This window comes from Danio rerio, chromosome 12 (genome assembly GCF_049306965.1).
Source record: "Danio rerio strain Tuebingen ecotype United States chromosome 12, GRCz12tu, whole genome shotgun sequence".
NCBI classification, from domain to species: Eukaryota; Metazoa; Chordata; class Actinopteri; order Cypriniformes; family Danionidae; genus Danio; species Danio rerio.
Window position 1 is genome coordinate 20,341,481 of NC_133187.1, and position 21,765 is coordinate 20,363,245.

A 21,765-nucleotide genomic window follows, 5' to 3' on the forward strand; every position below is an offset into this window, starting at 1 on the left:
GTGTTATGTGTGGTACATAAGAATCAAATAGGTTTTTGAGGATGTCTGTATATTAAGGATTATATTATTCAGAATGTGAATTAAATTGGGCAAATAAATGTATTGCTAAACTTCTCTATCTCTCTTTCTCTTTCTCTCTCTCTCTTTCTCTTTCTCACTACTATGCCCCATAACTATGCTCACACAGATTTTGCACATGCAGTAATCTGCAGATTTTTGAGCTTATTCAATTTGTCTACTTATGTAGATGTGTGTAAAGATATTTATTGAGTGTTTATTTTGGTATTATTGAATACTATACAAATGTTTTTATTTATTTTTACAATTTATGTACAATAGAGTTTGTAAAGTCATATTTTCTGTCTTTTGCTAATTTATTATATGAGACTTACCCTATTTACCAATTAAGTGGTTCTAATTGGATTTGTAGTGTAAACATTCAAATAAAAGTTAAATAGTTAATGTTTGTTTTTTATGTGTTTAGCTTTAGTTAGCACTCTCTCAAAACCATTCGTCATGAATTCACAGATTTTTTACACAATTCTGTGAAAAAAAAAAAAAAAAACGTCTGCAGATTCTGTCTGGCTTTTCTCATAAGGCCTACATGCTCAAATGTTAACAATTTTTTTTCACGAGTTTCTTTCTCTTCCTTTAAAACTTCTTCCAAATTGTTTTGCAGAAAAAAACATCTGACTACTACAGAAGAATTGTGAGTAAGAATTGGCTCAATTAAGTTCATTGTAAAAGGCCACAAAATCAATTAGAATCAATGAATCAATGTGTTTGCTTGCAGATCATGTTCACTCAGCAGTGCATCATGAGACCAAGGGTAAAGTCATCTGTGTCAATTGGAGCGTAAGTTACTGTTAAACTATAACTGCATTCATAAATTATTATAAAGCTACAATTCTTTAAAATATTTTTAAAATTCATGAAATTATTGTAAATTATGTTGTATTTTGACTTTATTTTGATATTTTGCAGAATTGTTAAGTACTCAACAACATACAAAGAGCACGACCCCTTTCTCCACCCGTGTCTTCCGAGTAGCCCCTGGTTAACTGATGATATTACATATTGGACTCTTAACATGCCAAAGTGAGCTGCAGTGTTTTAAAGCATTTCATTAGATTCCATGACTTTTTTGTTTTGTTATATGAGATTATGTTAAGTGAGAATGTAAAAAAGGGTTACAGTATGTTTAAAGGAACACTCCACTTAAAAAATATAATAAAATAAAAAAATTTTCATGGTGCTGTATGTTTTTAACTCTTCTAAAGCATAAAAATACCCTAATATGTTTGCAGATATTTAAGAAATGTGCTAAGTGAACATTCTTGTTTATCTGTAAAACAATGCCGAAGTCAGATATTGTGCTTTTGAAAATTGAATGCTGTCTTTTTATTAGTTTTTTTAACCCGCCCAATGCCAGTTTAGCCAATTATATATCAATATAGTTCCTTGGGTTGCCTTGTATGAAACCACATATTTCATTCATTCATTCAGAAAAGCTCTCAAATCATGTGCCCGTAACCAAAATGTTACCACTGGGGGACAGTAGCAGACGCTAAATTAAGACGCAGATTCAGTTTCACATTAGGTTATTAATTAGCAACAAATGTCACGGGAAATGGTATTCAAACTCACATAATTTTTTTTTTTGTTGTTAGAATAAAAACTCCTTTTAATATTAAAAAAATATCCCTTCTATTGCGTGCCAATGCTTTTTTGATACATGATTTAAATCAGCATTTTGGATCAATCGTCAGACTCGCTCCAGTTGGTTCTCAGTCTGGCAACCCGTGCTTTCATTTGTTTGATCCAGGAATGTAATACCTAATTTAACCACTGGGTGTCAAACATACATACTGCTTAAAACTTTCCTAGAGTTAAACAGTTTAACCTTTTAGAACAAATTCAACTGATCTCTCAGGGTATGGTGGGATCATTGAATTGGATTAGACCATTATCATTTAAGTGTTTAAATTATTTACCTATTTAAAATTATTTTCCTATGTTGATTTGACTGTAGTTACATCATGTACCAAGACTGACAGACAATGAAAAGTTGCTATTTTCTAGGTTGATATGGCTAGCAACTATAATCTCTGGACTAATAATTAAGGAACTTAATAGCTGCCATGCTATTGGCTGCAGCATGCACAATGGTATTATACATTGCCTGAAAATTTTCCCTAGCACCAAGCTATTACAAATTATAATCAAAGCCACAAAAACAGAATGAGATTATGGTTCCTAACCATATCGACCTAGAGATTAGCAATTTTCTCAGTCAGTCGTAATACTCAATTTAACTCTTTTTGGAGAAAAAGGAATTATATATATTATATCATAAATATTATATATTATAAATATATGTGTATTGTTTATTTGATGCCATGAAACAGGTTTCTGATGTCTTGTGTTTGGATCTAACAGTGTTGAGACCCCTACTAAAATGAGGGTGGAGCGCTGGACTTTCAGCTTTGGAGAACTGCTGACTGACCAACGAGGAAGGGCTGATTTCCGACTCTTCCTTAAAAAGGAGTTTAGTGGTATGTGATATTAAACATTCGCACTAGAAATTTTAACAATATTAAGATTAGAACTCATCTACCACTTTTCTGTTATCTGTTGAACAAAAAAGATGATTTTTGGCTTTTAGCCATTGACTTTGATAGTATTTTTCTTTCATACTATGGATGTCAATGTCTGCCAGTTTTTAACAACTGCAAAAAAAATAAAATAAAAAATAAACTAATTAAAGTTTAAAACCGCTTAATTGGTTGTCTTTAAATGATAAGATCATTTTAATTCTTTGCTAATCTTCTCTTTAATTAGTGAATTGGTTCAGTTTTAAAATTTTTACTAGTAATGGAATTAAATGGTTAAAACTATTTGTGACTTTAAACTGATTTGTGAACAGGTGAGAATCTTGCCTTCTGGGAGGCTTGTGAAGATCTGAAATGGGGTGCAGCAGAGACAATGAAAGAAAAGGCTCAGCAAATATACAAGTAAGCATCAATTTTTCATTCTCTTGGCTCAAAAAATAGTTAATTTATATATTATATATATTGCATGTACAGTATACACTTCTGTTCAAATGTTTGGGGTCGGTACATTTTTTAAATTGTTTTCTAAACAAACGTTATTAACTTGCTTCATCAAACAGATCAAACATACAGAACAAAAAACTACAATGAATACGATTTTAAACAGAGAACGTGTTAAGATCTGAAAACATGGTAAAAATCTGGCAAGGGCTTTTTCTTTTTCTTGATTATTTGTTAAAACTGTCAGTTGGGTTAAGGGCTAGAGGAGGGTGGGTCAGTCGATTGGTCAGTCAGTCAATAAGTCAGTCGACAGCGGCCTCTGGTGGTTTTACGCGAGAACTGCAGGCACGGATGGCACTCCAATGGCAAATTTGAGATCTCAAAAAGCAAAAACAGCAGCCTCTGGTGGATTCATGAAAACAAAAACTGCAAAAAAAATGTAGCTCCTGGGACATACTTGGTGACCAAATGTATATAACAGTACAATTTCTTAATTGGTCGGTTGGTTGGTTGGTTGATTTAAATGTTTACTTAAATTACATCAGCACTGACATTTTAACTTTTGTTTAATTAGGACCTTTTTGGCTCGTGGAGCTCCTCGTTGGATTAACATTGATGGGAAAACAATGGAAATAACAGTGAAGGGTTTGGGACACCCTCATCGTTATGTACTGGATGCTGCCCAGACTCACATTTACATGCTCATGAAAAAGGTATCTAATCTCAAGTCAAATATTGCAACTCAATTGTCTGCAAACATGGAATTAATGCAACTATGATCTTTCATCAAGGACTCATACGGGCGATATCTCAAGTCCCCGGTGTTTAAGGAAACTCAGAAGAAAGCCATTGCTCCTGAAGCACACAGATTCAGGTTAGATATGCCTTTATAAAATATATTAGACTGTGTTATTGTTCATAAGTGAGTATAAGATTTTCCTATTCTCCTACTTTAAAGGTTACTGTGTTGTTTTGGAAGTCTGCTTTAATAAGATTTACATCCATCATTTTTAAGTTTACATCTAAAAACAATTGAGGTTTCATATGATAAACAGTTGATTTTTACTGTCTAAAATTACAGATTTTGTCAAAATCATGTTAAACAGGAGTAGGCAAGCATACACAAATAATCCAAAGGGTGAATAATAAAAGAGGCGAATGGGCCAAGGCAGGCGGAAAACATTCTTTCAATTATTTTCATTCAGCACAGCGGAATGAACCGCCAACTTATACAGCACATGCTTTACACAGGTGCATCCCAGTACTGGAAAACACCCATACACTCTCTCATGCACTGTTACAACACTCTGGCTCAAGAAAGTAGCAACAAAACCAAATAAAGATCCAAACCAGAAAATCAAATCAACTTAAATATATTTAATAAAAAATTAAGTGTAATGATACATAAATATAAAGAAAAGAAAACAAGAAAAACTCCAAAACTGAAGAGGGATGGATGAAAACCGCAATCCTGTTCTCTTTGTCTTTATCCAAACGCACATCACAGGTAACACTCCGCACCTGGTCTAAACGTAATCACGGCAAAACACCGCACCTGTTCAACACTCCGAGAGAATACCAAATCATGGAACACCTCCATCTAGCGGACACTGGTTAAACAACACTCCAACCGTCACAGCACACATACACTATGACCAATATAGTTTATTCAATTCACCTATAGCACATATCTTTGGACTGTGGGGGAAACCGGAGGACCTGAAGGAAACTTATGCCAACAAGAGACGAACATGCAAACTCCACACAGAAATGCCAACTGACCCAGCCGGGACTTGAACCAGCAACCTTCTTGCTGTAGGGTGATAGTGCTACCCACTGAGCCACAGTGTCACCCCAGGCAGCAAACAATAAAACAAAAACATTAAACAAACAAAGCATCAAAAACACAGCAAGGCAAGAGAAGGAAACCGCTTTGTAAATTCACTTACTGAATGTTATGATGTCAAAAGTAGAATTCTATTCTAGCAGAAACCACACTTTTACATCTGACCTTCTGTTGGTGTTTGAGGAGTCACAGTTATCCACAGCAACTTTTCCTTCATCTTAAATTGATTTTTGGCCTTTATTTATTCATGATAGCGCTGTTCAGCAGAGCACTTATGGAGACAAGGCAGAGTGATCCAAAAGAACCAATGGAGGTTGAGAAACATTCCGAGAACGAGGCCATCAACTGCACTGAGAAAGACAAAATGTGCAGAAATAAAACTGCACTTTCTGGTGAAAGTCAAACCTCTGCTGACTCCTGTCAAACTTTTTGTCCTGAAGCCCAATGACGCAGACCTACTTGAGCTTCCAGGCCTCTCTGTAGACTTTGCTCTTCCAGCCACTCATGTCAGCTCACTGCCAAAGTCCCCAAAATCATGGCCTGTTCCTCCACGTCCTGTTCCTGCAGCAGATGGGCTGTTCTCCCACCCTGCTCCTCAATTTGTCCTTCTACCAGATGAGTTGCTTCTCCTACTGACATCCTGCTCCTTAACATTGAGGTTGAGGAGAAAGAGTTTGAGGAGATCCAAGCCTGCAAATCCCCTGAAAGTCCCAAATCGTTGGGACGAATGATTGCTTGGGAGGTAAAGGAGGAAGATAAAGAGGTGCAATCCTGGATAGAGCTCCATCAAAGCGAGGAGGACCTCAGTGAAGCAGGAGACTTTTCCATGGTGTCTCCTGATGGTCCAGTTATTCGTACTTCTACAAGACGAGCTGCTCTTCTGAGTGTGTTTTCTGACAATCATGATGCTGCCGCTCTGTCTGGAGTGTGTCCTTCATCATATGAGGATTTCTTCCGACATTACTCTCCAGTTTGTCCTCCTACAAGACAAGGAGCTCTTCTGAGTTTGTTTCTTGACTCTCATGATGTTGGCGCTCTGCCCAGAGTATGTCCTTCATCTTATGAGGATTTCTCCTGCTGCTCTCAAGTTCATCATCTTATTAGACAGATGGTTGCTTTGGAGGAGGAGGAAAAAGAGGAGGAATATTTGTCGAGTGAAGTGATGAAGCTCCAGTTATGCGAGGAGGACCTTGATGAAGCTGGAGACTCTGTTTCTGACAGTGCTGTTATTCAGCACAAGAAGCTCAGAAAGTTCAGAAAAGAAGTACTGCTTCTGTCCATGTGGGCCGAGGAGAAGAGAAGAGAAAGACGGAGAGGAAACTCCCAAAGGAGAAGGAGAAAAGAGAGCTGCTGTTTCATTACTACAGGAATTATCTGAAACTAAATCACCTGTGGGTCAACAAATACAAGAATCTGCAGATAATCCTGAACTTTCTCCCTCCCCTAAATCTCCAACGCCCCCTGAACCCACTGCACGCTCCTCTTGTAAAAAAAGCTGTGCGAATGCTGAATGATCTCTGAGTGTTCTTTACTATTAACACATAGTTCATGTTATGCACAAAAAGGACTGCACAATATATAGTTAAAAAAAATTGGATTTTAAATTTGATTATTTGATTGGGGTATCTAAATATTGCTAGACTCCCAAAATCATATATGTATTTTGTTTTTATGTACAGTGCATCTGGAAAGTATTCAGCGCTTTACTTTTTCCACATTTTTTTATGTTACAGCCTTAATCTAAAATTGATTCAATTCATTTATTTACTCAAAATATCAAAACTCAAAAAAAAAAATTTAATTGTTGCAAATTTATTAAATAAAAAACCTGAAAAATCACATTTACATGAAGCTCTAAATTGAGCTCAGGTACATTCTGTTTCCACTGAGCATTCTTGAAATGTTTCAGCAGCTTAATTGGGGTTCACCTGTGGTAAATTCAATTGATTGGACATGATTTGAAAAGGCATACACCTGTTTATATATGGTCCCAGGGTTGACAGTGCATGTCAAAGCCCAAACCAAACATGAAGACAAAGGAATTGTCTGTAGACCTCAGAGACAGGATTGTCTTGAGGCAAAAGGTTGGAAAAGGTTACAGAAAACATTCTGCTGCTCTGAAAGTTTCAATGAGCACAGTGGCCTCCGTCATCCGTAAGTAGAAGATGTTTGAAATCACCACGACTCTTCCTAGAGCTGACCGGCCATCTAAGCTGAGTAATCTGGGAGAAGGGCCTTGTTCAGGAGGAGATCAATAACCCGATGATCACTCAGTCAGTCAGACTACGACAAGTGACAGACCGGAAGTCATTTCCAATGGAGAGTAGTCTGGGAGTTGCGTGAAGTTCCGATCATCTCCGACCGGATGTGATGGATTCCAGTGTTGTACAAGCAGGTCCATGTGCGCGAGATGAGAAATATGAGTTTATTTGATTATTTTTTTAATTATAAAAAGTCTATATTGAAAAAAAATACATTTCTATTCATAAATGTAAGTAAGAAATTAAAAAATATCTATATTTTTTATGTCTCCACATTCCCTCCAATATTTTAGCGGTCTATGAGTTTCTAGTATTCATTCATTCATTAAACCATGTAAACGCACAGAGAATAAAGGCTCTTACTTTTGCACTCCTTTATTTTGGACACTGAGAATTGTAGTGGTTTTCTTGGTTTTTCTCTTACTAAATCAAACTCAGTCTGGAGGTTATGAATATCAGAAGAATATACTTTATTGTCGACAACAAAGGAGAACTTTCAGGAGACCCCCAGTAGCATCTCTGTCTGAAAAATTCTGCCTCACTCCTGTTCTTGGCTTATTTAAATACCCTTTTACATCCGTTGTTTTCCTTTGTTCTCCATATATTACACAAGATACCTCCTCGTTTAACCCCTGACCCCAAATACCACCTCTGACATCTGTTTCCTGAGACACCTCAGGCTCTTTTACCACTCTCTTTTCATCCCTTCTTTTATGACCCCTAGTTGTTTCCTCAAGCCATTTCCCATGTCCAATTGTTTTAATGGTATGCAAGTCTACAAGCAGATTATACACATATACCCTGAATATATAGATTAACTTCACACTCCAAAGAGCACAAAATCCACCTCATATAATCCCTCCTCTTAAGACTTTAAGTCTTAATATTCTTGCTTTTGGCCCATAGTGCAACTTCATGATCTAGCCCTCAGCCACATTACCTAATGACAAATATATGTCACAGTATTATTACAAATGACCAAATCATGTAATTGCACTTTGGAATAGAATCACGCCAAACCTCTGTGTCCTGTTCTGATGAGGACACAGTAAAAGACTTGATTCTATTTTGTTGATATCATCATAAAAGTAGTATTTTAAGCATACAATTAGTTATCTATTTGCTTCTGGGGGTCATTATTATTTTACATACAGTAAAGAATAAAACTAAAACAAAAAATAAACATGCACAATCTCCTAATCTAGGGTCACAACACAATATTCTAATCTAACATCCACACACATAATCTGTAGAGTACGTTGATCTTCAGCCCAGATACTTTGCGTATCGTAGAGAGCCGCCGTTTTGGGGTAGAGGTTACTAGCACTTAGCACCCAAGGCATGGATCCTCTTCATCATCCTCTTCTTTATCTAAACTATAAAAATTTTTAGCACTAGTTCATCTTTTTGACCCTAAATCTGGCACATACTTGCGAGCATTCTTTGTTTCGTTCTGGCCTTAAAAAATGTTGATAGAGACTTTATGTTGAAAGTCTGTAACCTGAAGTTGTGGTGATTATGATCACTTGAACTTGTGGCACCTTCTGTATTTCTCACTCAGGTATATCAGAATCAGTATATCAGAATTACTCTTTTAACTGTTCTGATGAACTGCTTCTGCCACACTTTGCAATTCGTTGGTTTGAGCTTTGGGATTTTCTGCCTCCTCTGTTTCCCATTAACTTTCTCTTGTTGGAGTTTTTTCATTTGGCTGTCTTGTGCTGTGGTCCCGATGGTACCCAGTTGATGGCATCCCCTTTGGTAACCTTGGCATAAGGTCCAATTCTCCTGACTTCACTCCACTTTCTCCAGAGCACCTCAGATATACTCGATCACCGGATTAATCTCCTGCTTCTGGTCCTTTCTGGTTTCCTGTACAGATATCGCTTTGCACATGGCAGTTAGTTTCCTCATAAAAGACCAAACCTCTTTCCAATGCATTAGAAATGTTCTCCAAACATTCCAAACGGTTATATGCGAAGTTATTTGCGAGATTACATGCAAGGGTCTACCCAATAGTACTTCATGCAATGTTAGTTGCTTGTTTCTGTCAGTTTTCATGCAATCATTAATGAAAAAGGTATATTATTTTAACACATCTTGTTAAACTAGGCCTTGATGAATCATCTTTAGCTCTTTCAATAATTCCTTACAATTATGTGTAATTGCTCAATTTTCTTTCCAATTTCCAATACTTTATCAATACATTTACTTATCTATTCACTGAATCACATTTCCACTTATTTATCTACTTAATTACCTTTATTCACTTTAATTGACTTTCATTACTCTAATTTATTTTTAAATGCAGACACATTAAACTTATTTCTGAAGGTATTGCAAATCTTAGACTTCTCTTGTCTTAAATGTAATAACTGTTCCTTCTTCCCTGCTCTGCTAATGGAATTACCTTCACTCATCTACCACAACTGTTATTTCCAAAAGTTTGTATCTCTTGCCCTAAGCTAGTTTTATTATATCACAACACCCACAATCAAATTCTTGAATATCCCCTTAGGCCTATTGCTGATCTTTTACTCACATTCTACTTTGCACAAATGTCACATGTGGACAACAATTCACTAATCACTGCACTCAAAAAGGCGATCATTTTCCTTGGTGCTCAATTTTCTTTACCACTTCACCCTTGATTCAAACCATGTACATCTCAAATGCCAATCTATTAAAATGCTGTTGCCTCAACAATCTGTACTTTGTATTACAAAAATCATACCTATCTTTTTTGCTTCCCTTTGATGCTACACATGTATATAAAGACTAGTACGTTGTTTATTTGTACTATAATCTAATTAAGGTTGTGACTCTATACTATTGTTAGACCTGCTACCCTATTTTCTTTAATGTAAAATCAATTTCTTATTTATCATCTTAACAATTATTATTGCATCTAGAATAAATACAGAATCTTGTTAACACTAAACCAATCATCCCTAAAAAAATTTATTTATGTCTTTTACTTAGCTTGAACTAGATGTACCTGCAGATAACTAAATTCTACACGTCTTTTTTACTTTAAGTGTAACCAAGTGTCTACCCTCCTCTGATAATTAACTGAACAGAAATCAATTACTTTAACATATTTGGCATCCAAACTAACAAATTTAAGTACAGTGCGTATTAGGAATCTCTGCTAAGAAATTCTCTATCACTGACTTTTCTTAAATCATAAACTTTACAACATCTACTTTTGTCTGTTTTGACTAATGCCATAATCAAAATTTAAATTCAAATCAAATTCAAATAGAATCCATTTTATTCGTCACCTATACAATCACAACCGAATTGAAATTGACTTTAATTAGAAATGCCATAACATATCTAAATGTTTCTAATATTACTATGTTCTCAAAAGTTTCAATGATGCCTATTCCAGCATAGCAGACCTTCATCTGATTTAATTTGAATTAATCCTTCCTATGCTGGCTAATTTTGTTTTCCCTTAATGTCCTGAACTGTTAATCATTATTAAAACTTGACACCTACCCTTAATAATTGTATATTATTACCATTTTTTGCTTTTCAGCATTTTCAGCTCCAATTCCTTCCTGCTTTCACATCACTCTGTTTGTACATACATTTTTTGTTGTAATTTTCTACAAGTTGACTGAAAAATCACTGGATTTCTTTATAGGTTCCTCTCTATCTGATCTGATTATTCATCTTTAGTCCTTAATCCTTTTTGCTTTTAATTATTTCTTCACATATGTAAAACAACCTATTTTCTGTTTTTAAACACTTTTCTCTTTCAAATATTCTTTTAGTACATTTAGAATTGTTACTTTTTGACCTATTCAGTATTGTGAATTCATTTAACTTTTTTTTTTTTTTTTTTTCATTCTCTTCAAGTATAAATCACTTTTCTGTCTTAATCTCTGACATAATTTTTTCTCTCAAATCTTGGTTTAGTTTACTCAAAATAAGTTTTCCCTAATTTTAACCTAAATACTTAACTCCAACTTCTAACCCTAATTATTATTTTTTTTTTTTCAGTTATCAAAAACTGTCTTTTATTATCTTTTTTTATCACCACCATGCTTTATAATTTATCCTCTTATGTTCAATAATCTCTATGAGTTAACCTATGAAAATGAACCAAAATAATTTAACATTCTTCATAATTTATCATTTCAACATTACACATTTAAAGTTTCATTGTACATTATCATCTAAGACTTTTCTTACAGTTTACATGATACTTTTCTTTTTATCAAATTGACAGGAGTCTGATTTGATACAAGAATGGGTAGCTACACTTTTGCTCTTATTTTGCCCTCTGAGTGGTCACATTGTACTCAATTTGGACTATAGTTCGACTGCTTTGAGATGGACTGCCAGACTCCCCCTCCTCACACCCTGAGAAGACAACTGGTTCATAGATTGGTGTAGTCTTTTCTGTGGTGTCCATATCAGGGCACAGTGTTTCCCCCTTCTTTCTTAGTGCTGGCTTCTTTCATTGAGCTGTTGTAAAGTTCTGGTGGAGCGCTTTTTCTCTTTGATCAGTTCATCATTAGCTTGTTTGCCTCTTTTTAGTGTCTCTGAACATAAGTAGCCTTTCCAGTCCTCAGTAATTCCTGGGCATGCAGTGTCTGCCTCACTGCTTTCACAAATGTCCACAGCCAACAGTTTGTCCATTGTGTTTTTCAAACACCTTTTCCATTTGCCAGTGCACTCAGAGATGTCTAGTAGGTAAAAGACCACAGTCCCCCAAAGTCCATCCCTATGTCCTCTTAATTAATATATGGAATTTAGCTCATAAAAGTCTTTCCTTCTTTCCCATTTTTTTCCATCAAATGAAGACTCCTCTCATCTATTTTCTCCTCTTTATGTTTTAACAGTTTATTTTTCTCTAATCATTTTATCATATGTAAATATGTTTAATTTTCAATTTCTTTATTGTTCTTCTAATTAATTTCTTTAGCTTTGGATTATGCTTTATTTTACATTTCTCCTCATCTATGCTATTGTTTCTCTACTAACCGGTCATTTTTACATCATATTTTAATTTCCCTAACATTTTCCATACTCAGTTTTTATTTTCTCACTGCTTGCATCAAATGTTTCTTCTGTTTGCCATTTGTCATTATCTTATCTTTTACTTTCTCTGTCACGTATTTTAGTATTGCATTTCTTATTTCCATATATGTTTTTCCATACCTGATTTAATTCAACAATACTACATGGTGGCCCAAAATCTGGTATAACTGTTCAAAATCATTACTGCTATAGCTCAAAGTTAATATTATTAATTAAATTCACATATTTATTTACTAAAAGCATTTTTCATTTTTGGAAGTGCAATGCATACTTATCAATTTAGCTTCTTAATGCATAAACTTTAACATTTATTTTTCAACTCATTCTAACGCATTCTTTAACATTTATCTAGCTCCTATGATTTTTATCTAAATCACTTTACTTTACTACAAATAGATGATGGCTTAGATCTTATGTAGCTGACTTTAAGAAAGATGAAACAAACATTTGTATTGCCCTTAAATACAAACAAATTATCTAAAGTCAATTATTTCTTCAAATTGTTACTGCTTTTTACTTTTTATCTTATCTGTTCAATGTGCCTATATTGTAAGCATATTACGTCTATTTTTATCCTTGAAACAGTGGACTTATTTTTTCTATTTCTATTTTATTATTTTTCCTTTCCGTAATTTGAGCTTTTAGCTCTTAGGTTTTCTTATACATTTCTTATACATTTTACAGCTTACACATTTTCTAATTAAATCTTCAGTTAATCAATATTAATTTTTCAAGTTTTCTTTTTCTTTCTTATTCTCAATCAAAGAACTAACTTATATGTTTTTTATTCATACTTATTTAGTAAATCTATTTGTTTATTAATACATTCTTTTACTCTATACTTCCTTTATCTCTATATATATTGATCACTATGGCTTCATTTATTCTTTTTCATTAGTAAAGTTTCAAACTCTTTTCTATATAATATAACTCTATTATTAGTACTTTCTCAGTTCATTTATCTTACTATACTACTTTATAATTTGTCTATTCATTAATAACTTATATTCTATCCAAATTATGTTAAAGTCTATGTCATTATTTTATCTATAGTTTGATCTCCTCTCATTAACTCTCCTCTTCTCTGTTTTCCTAGTGCTGTAAATAGGCAATCTATTGTTCACACATGGACACCATAAATCTCTCTCTTACCCCCATCCTGGAGCAGACTGTCTTTCACTCATTGCTATGTCAAGAATTTAAGTCCACTCTGCCTATTGTTCTTTTTTAACATATTCAAACTTAAAACACAAAGATAATTTCAGAAAAATGTTTAACTATTATATTATTCTGCCTTTTACTCTGTGTCTTTCAAATGCAACATGTTCCATTAGTTTTAATTTAGGAGACTCCTCTCTTTATATCATATAACTCTTCTCTTAAACTGCATCAATTACTTTTCTTCTTGCTCTTTAATTCACACCACAAATATGCAGCCCTCCTTTTATATAATCTACTATAATCATTATTTTAACCTACTCCTTATTGAAAACATACTTTTAAACACATTCACACTTCTAATCTTATTACTTTTCCTCTTCTCATTCACTCCTCTCCTCCACTCAGTGTAACAGGAGCTGCATCCCCCCATCCTCCTTTCATTCAAGGAGGAGGAAGGCAGTCTTCTCTGCACACCAATGTGGACTATTTTGCCACAATCTGAAGCAACAAATACACAAACACTCCAATTAAATAAATACTCTTCACTACACTCCTCTTGAGTGACCTGTCCGAGCAGCCCTCTAACCTTAGAGCGGTAACCACAGGCTTTCTTGCCTACCCATGCAGCCCTTTGTTTATCTCATTTAACAAAGCGGTATCGTAGGTCTTAGCGCGCATCTCTCTACTTTAATCTGCTTTAATCTCTTAACTGTTACCACACATTAAGGACTCTCTCTTAAAACTTATAAATGCTCTATGCATTTCTTACATCATTATTAATTTCCCAAATCTGGGTAACAGTTACTAGTTAATGTTTATCCTATCCATCAAGGCCCACTTAGGAAAACACAGATCATTTGCATACCTTACTCTGCTTTAATCTCTTAACTGTCACCACACATTGAAGACTCTCTCTTAAAACCTATAAATGCTCTATGCATATCTTATATCATTAATAATTTCTCAAATCTGAGTAACAGTTACTAGTTAATGTTTATCCTATCCATCAAGGCCCTCTTAGGAAAACACAGATCATTTGCATGCAAATTCTTTTTCTTCTGTCATTCAAAACCCCTTTTTTCTTTAATATCTTTTTTACATTTACTTTTAATTCTTTAAAGCTGGAGAAACAGTTCAAGTGTATTTACCTGTACAAGCAGGTCCTGGCAGAAAAAACACAAACTAATAAGCATAAAATCGCTTACCGTTTTTTATTGTGGCCACATATTTGTGTTTTCTCTCCAGTCCAGCATGCACAGCAACACCAGTCCTGCTCCTTTCCAGCCCACCCAGAGGGACGCCAAATGTAGTGGTTTTCTTGGTTTTTCTCTTACTAAATCAAACTCAGTCTGGAGGTTATGAATATCAGAAGAATATACTTTATTGTCGACAACAAAGGAGAACTTTCAGGAGACCCCCAGTAGCATCTCTGTCTGAAAAATTCTGCCTCACTCCTGTTCTTGGCTTATTTAAATACCCTTTTACATCCGTTGTTTTCCTTTGTTCTCCATATATTACACAAGATACCTCCTCGTTTAACCCCTGACCCCAAATACCACCTCTGACATCTGTTTCCTGAGACACCTCAGGCTCTTTTACCACTCTCTTTTCATCCCTTCTTTTATGACCCCTAGTTGTTTCCTCAAGCCATTTCCCATGTCCAATTGTTTTAATGGTATGCAAGTCTACAAGCAGATTATACACATATACCCTGAATATATAGATTAACTTCACACTCCAAAGAGCACAAAATCCACCTCAGAATCAGCTTTCCTCCCATGGTGCACGACAACACTGAAAATACTGTGCGACTGACACAAGGGGGCGTATTCTGACAGTCGTGTCCAAATGTCGTGTGCAGTGGAAAGGCGGCTTTACAGAAGGACAACCATCTGTGCAGCAATCTACCAATCAGGCCTGTATGGTAGAGTGGCCAGACGGAAGCCACTCCCCGCCTGGAATTTGCATCTGAAGGACTCTCAGACCATAAGAAACAAAATTCTCTCGTCTGATGAGACTAAAATTGAACTTTTTGGAGTGCATGCCAATTGTTATGTTTGGAGAAAACCAGGCACTGCTCATCACCAGGCTAATACCATCCCTACAATGAAGCATGGTGGTGGCAGCATCATGCTGTGGAAATGTTTTTTCAGTAGCAGGAACTGGAAGACTAGGATAGAGGGAAAGATGAATACAGCAATGTGCAGAGACATCCTGAATGAAAACCTACTTCAGAGTGTTTTTGACCTCAGACTAGGTTGATGGTTCATCTTCCAGCCCAAAGCACACTGCCAATGTAATGACTTCACAACAACTTGATGAATGTCCTTGAGTGGCCCAGCCAGAGCCCAGACCTAAATCCTGTTAAATATCTCTGGAGAGATCTGAAAATGACTGTACACAGTTGCTTCCCGTCCTGATAGAACTTGAGAGGTACTGCACAGAGGAATGGGCAAAAAATTCCCAAAGACAAGTGTGCCAAGCTTGTGGGATCATATTTCAAAAAGACTTGAGGCTGTAATTGCTGCCAAAAGTGCATCAACAAAGAATTGAGCAGAATTGAGGCTGTGAATACTTCTGTACATGTGATTTTTCAGGTTTTATATTTTAACAAATTTGAAACAATTAAAAAAAATCTTTTTTCACATTGTCATTATGGGGTATAGTGTGTAGAATTTTGAGTAAATAAATGAATTTAATAAATTTTAGAATAAGGCTGTAACGTGGAAATGTGAAGAAAAAATGTGGAAAAAGTGAAGCGCTGAATACTTTCCGCATGCACTGTATTTGCTTTACTGTATTTATGATGCGATTAGTTTAATATATTTTATGCAAATGCACACTCTTAGAAAAGCATCCCAATGTATCTAAATTATTAATTATTTAAAAAAAAAAGAGACACTCATTTAATCTGGCACTAACAGTTTTTCTAATCTTTCAGAAAGCAGCAACAGGAAAGATTGATTGATTGTGGAACTTTTTAAATTTACATTGGTGATGTAGAAATAAAAACCTGAATTGTTTTGTTGGTGGGTAATAACGAAACATTTTAAAAGCAAAACCAATTAAAATGAATGACAAAATTGCTAAACTAATCCAAACATTGATGTAGCCGATTAAGAATATTATTGAAACTGTAATAATTTTCATTAATAATAAAATATATACGTGTGTAACTTGCAGGAAAAAAAACTATAGACAATAAACCAGCTGCTAGTTTTTTTTTTTTTTTTTTGGTTTTTTTTTTTTTTTGCAGGTTTTTATCTCAGACTTTGAAAGAGAGTTTTGTGTATGGATGGGTCAAATCTGCCAAACTAAGTGATACAAAAAGAACACTGCTGGATAATATCCACTTAGTCACACTATTAAAAATAATTTTGTGGAATTTTGTGCATAGGATCCAAAATTGCTGGCTGCGCCCATGGCTATGTGTAATCAGAAGCTAAACTGAAACTGGTGTATGACTGCAGGACATGATGGGATATGTAGTTCTCCAGCAATCCCCAATGGCAACACCACTGAAATATAGTGTCATTGCTTTAAAACGTTCTGATACACGTTTTCACAACACAAACGTTTTGATACATATGATGTTTAACATTTTGAAATGTTACCAAATAGTCCTGGATTTTTAGGATTTCGAGTCAAGTAATTCAATGTCTTATTGGGTAATTAATTTCCTTTTTGGATAAAGTAATTAGCAAAGTAATTTAAATACAATTTTATTGATATAATTACTTTTTTAAAGTAGCTCACCCAACATGGCGCACTGGCCTGTTACAAACCTAGATTTGTGAATGAAGTAAAACTGGACTTACACTTGTTTCAGGTAGTTCAGAGTTGGTTCTTTCATTTGGGTTCACTTTGATGTTTGAAACTTTGCAGATCTTTTACTTTTACATTCTAAGTTATGCATTGCTTGACAGGTAATATCTTTAAAAGCATTGTAGGTGCCTTTTAAACATGTTTTCACTCTCTAATGTGTCCTAGTGAGGCGCAGTTGGAGCAGAACGCTAAAAGAAGGCGACCCAGTCTGAGTCCCATCATCCTTAGGCAGCAGGAGGAAGAACAGAAGGCCAAACTTGCAGCAAGTGGCCCAGTGGACATCACACAGGTCATGAGCAAACTGGAAAAGAAAAAGAAAACCTAAAAGCTAGCACACAAAGGCTAGATACTGATAGAAATAGAAAACTAAAGCAATTTTGCAAGCCAGTATATTTTTATAGGGAAAAATAGAGATTTTATTTATTTTTTGCTATGTGCAGTATTACTTAAACATTGTTAGCCTTTAAAAGCTTGCTTAATTTATTTTTCTTATGTCATTAATTCATTCATTGAACATCACTGCTATCAGTCCATGTATTGAACTTCCTTGTTATAAGGCCACTGTGAGTAAAGGTTTTTGCACACTGAAGTCTGACGTTTACTGTGCGTATGCTTTTTTTGTATTCGTATCCTGAAACTTGTTCATGCACAAAGTAACTTACATAACTTTCACTTTGTTTGTTAGACTCTAAAATGCTGCGATTGACAGCATCCTGGACTTTGTCTTTCGTTTTTTTGGTGAAAATCAAATCCGATAAAGAAAAAAATTAGTGGTGGATGAAAGTTTCGGAGGCGGTGTGTAAATGGGATTGACACATCATGATGTTGTGTTTATTTTTTAATGTGCTAAAATTTTGGACGAAATTTTCAGACTCAGTGTGAAATTAACTTTACTGTTTTCCAGATTTGTTGACTCTTAGGGTACATTTACAAGACAGCGACATCCTAAAATTGCAAAAGTTTGTTCTTTTAATATTTTTAAACTTAAAGATCTATGAAAGCGACTGAAAATATGTGTTATGCATACCAGGCTAGTAGACTGACCCATTTGATAAATTGTTAAAAGGATAGTTCATTCAAAACTAATGACTCACTCTTTACTTAATTTTTTCATCCTTTACTTAATTTAAAGCCTTTTTAAGATTATTTTGTTAAAGTCAAACGAAAATATTTTTAAAGAAAACTGGAAATCAATTGCCATTAAGTTCCATTAAATTATCTTTTTTTCCTATTATGCATGTTAATGGTTACCAAATTTTCATCTTTTTTGAAATATCTTCTTTTGTGTTCAAGAGAATAGACGTTTGGTACAACTTGAGGGTGAGAAAACAGTAAGTAAATTTACATTGTGTTTCATTTTGGGGTGAAATGCACCTTTAAGAAACAAGTACAGTCCAGTTGTCAAGTACTCCCGCGTACCTATAGACTAAATATATAATGTGAGATGTGTACATTTTCACAAATTGTGTTTTTGTTTACATGGATATAATCATGGTAAATTTTAAAGCTACTCACTTTGAAGTATGCTATCAAATTAAAATTTTTCTGGCCCCTAGAATTACACAACTTGTAAACGTACCCTTATTCACTCTCATTTTGAACCTAATGTCATATTTGTGTTTTATCACATTTGATGTATGTTCATATTCATTTTGTTAACTCAAACATTATGAGATGTTGTCTTCATTACTACAGTTTGTTTAATTTCTGTGTGTTCCATGTTTGTAGCTGTTTCATTGTAAATCATGAATTTAGTGAAATACAAATATAAAATATTTGTCATCCGTGGTCATATCATGTGTCTTTGTCGTCTGTGATTGTTTTATGAGTGTAATGCACTATTGATGTACAGTGCATGCGGAAAGTATTCGTAGCGCTTCACTTTTTCCACATTTTTTTTATTTACAGCCTTATTCCAAGATAAATTAAATTCATTTATTTCCCCAAAATTCTACACACAATACCCCATAATGACCATAATGTGAAAACAATTAGCAAATTTATTAAAAATAAAAAACCTTAAAAATCACATGTACATAAGTATTCACAGCCTTTGTTCAATACTTTGTTGATGCACCTTTGGCAGCAATTACAGTGACGGTGTACACCCATTTTCAGATCTCTGTTTAATAAGTTTTAGGTCTGGGCTTTGGGTGGGCCACTCAAGGACATTTACAGAGTTGTTGTGAAGCCCTCCATTGATATCTTGGTGGTGTGCTTTGGGCTGGAAGATGAACTGTCGGCTCAGTGTGAGGTCAGAACATTCTGAAGTAGGTTTTCATTCAGAATATCTCTGTACATTGCTGTATTCATATTTCCCTCTATCCTGGCTAGTCTTCCAGTTCCTGCTACTGAAAAAGATTTCCACAGCATGATGCTGCCACCACAATGCTTACTGTAGGGATGGTATTAACCTGGTGATGAGCGGTGCCTGGTTTTCTCCAAACGTAACTCCAAAGAGTTCAATTTTAGTCTCATCAGACCAGAGAATTTTGTTTCTTATGGTCTGAGAGCCCTTTAGATGCAAATTCCAGGCAGGGAGTGGCTCAGTTTAGAGCTTCATGGCAAAGGCTGTAAATACTTATGTAAATGTGATTTTTCAGGATTTTTATTTGTAATAAATTTGCAACGATTTAAAAAAAAAGGTTAGATTGTCATTATGGGGTATTGTGTGTAGAATTTTGAGTAAATAAATGAATTTAATCCATTTTGGAATAAGGCTGTTCATTCATTCATTCATTCATTTTCTTGTCGGCTTAGTCCCTTTATTAATCCGGGGTCGCCACAGCGGAATGAACCACCAACTTATCCAGCAAGTTTTTACGCAGCGAATGCCCTTCCAGCCGCAACCCATCTCTGGGAAAGAATAAGGCTGTAACATAAAAAATTTGGAACGAGTGAAGCGTTGAATACTTTTCAGATGCACTGTATGGCATCATGTTACCACTTGTCTAAAATAAATTTGACCTCATGCCACACAGTGAGAGGAAAAGAGTGTGTGTGAGTTATGAAAAATAATTTCATAATTGATTTATTTTAATACATTTCAAAACCTGCATGATTTTTCAAACCTTTTGAGCCCAAAAGAAAAAAAATATAACAGGACGTTCTGAAAGAGAACTTGACTGCCAAAAAAGAAATTTACAGCAACAGTATCAGTGCAGCACAAGTCTAATTTTATGCTTTTATGAAACACTAGTAAAATAGTTTTGGTTTGCAGTAAAGTCATAACAATAATTTTGTAGTCTGCTTAAATAATTTAATCAATAAGAGTCAGAAATATATTTCAATAAATATGTCCTTTAGGGCTGCACGGTGCCGCAGTGGGTAGCACGTTTGCCTCACAGCAAGAAGGTCGCTGGTTTGATTCAGTTGGGGTTTCTGTGTGAAGTTTGCATGTTCTTTCTGCTTGCGTGGGTTTCCACCAGGTGCTCCAGTTTCCCCCCGTGGTCCATAGACATGCAGTAGAGGTGAATTGGGTTGGCTAAATTGTCCATAGTGTGTGTGTGTGTGTGTGTGTAAATGAATGCATGTGTATGGGTGTTTCCCATTGATGGGTTGCAGTTGAAAGGGCATCCGCTGCGTTAAACATATGCTGGATAAGTTGGTGGTTCATTCTGCTGTGGCAACCCCTGATTAATAAAGGGACTGAGCCGTAAAGAAAATTAATGAATAAATAATTAAATATGTAATTTAACTTAATTGTTTTATTAAGATGAATAACATGATTTGCAAAGCACAGATATTATCGCTTAATTCAAATAGGTATACGTTCCAAAATGGCAAGACCCTGCAAATCTCACTCCATTGAGTTCATTGTGTGTATTGCATCGCTGAGTGATAAAGGCTGCATCCAGATACTATTGAAAACAGTAGTGTCTTGAAAATAAACAGTAGGCTACCTTTTATTCTGCTCGCTAGATGTCGTACTTGCGTTGCTTTAAAACGCATGTCTTTTTGCAGGCTGTGTCTAGTAACCAGACCCTAACTGAATAAAAGTTTATTTCGAATATATAAAACAACGATGCCAACGTAAAATAGAGTTAAGCCACATTTTAGTAAACCGAATGCTTCAAATGCAACGTTGACTTTGGTTACAAGTTTCTGTTAAAGCCTACATTATTTTACGATTAGGTATAATCATTCATTCATGATCTTATTTAAAAAAGCTTTGTACTGGGTCGTATAACTCATTATGTCATGTGATTACGTAAATAGATTTAAAAATGTACTGTTGTAATTCAGTAATGTTTTAAACCACTCACAATTGGATTACTTTTTTATTGAATACTTAATTACAGATCCCACAATGTTGTAAACTATATACAATTTATTGGTTCTCGAACGTTTCTTTCTATTTCTTTTTTTTTTTTTTTTTTTTGCTCTTTTAAATTTTCATTCCTAATAATCTACTGTGTCAGATACCTAAATGTAGGCTAAATTAATTAACAATTTATGCTTCCAAAAGTAACTCGAGTTATACATGGGACATTCTACCAGAAACGTACATTGTCTGTCCCTGAAATAAAAACATAAATACAGTGAATAGAAAGTATTTCATTCA

General features: G+C 34.8%; 1 protein-coding gene and 1 long non-coding RNA gene across 4 annotated transcripts in view; one reads left to right on the forward strand and one right to left on the reverse strand.

Moving 5' to 3' along the window:
• Positions 1 to 21,765, forward strand: part of rgs9b (regulator of G protein signaling 9b) — a 44,211-nt gene that overhangs the window by 18,245 nt on the left and 4,201 nt on the right. For 2 of the 3 annotated variants that reach the window (XM_021480167.3, NM_200830.2), the window contains 8 exon segments: positions 680 to 709; positions 794 to 855; positions 985 to 1,098; positions 2,440 to 2,555; positions 2,927 to 3,014; positions 3,628 to 3,766; positions 3,845 to 3,927; positions 17,367 to 17,490. In XM_021480167.3, the coding sequence (XP_021335842.2) occupies positions 680 to 709; positions 794 to 855; positions 985 to 1,098; positions 2,440 to 2,555; positions 2,927 to 3,014; positions 3,628 to 3,766; positions 3,845 to 3,927; positions 17,367 to 17,490 (756 nt within the window). 3 annotated transcript variants of the gene reach the window in all.
• The window catches only part of LOC141376790 (uncharacterized), a 49,637-nt gene continuing 42,611 nt past the window's right edge, over positions 14,740 to 21,765 (reverse strand). The window contains exon 2 of the long non-coding RNA XR_012387965.1: positions 14,740 to 15,207. This is a non-coding gene — a long non-coding RNA (uncharacterized lncRNA). The remainder of the gene's footprint in view (positions 15,208 to 21,765) is intronic.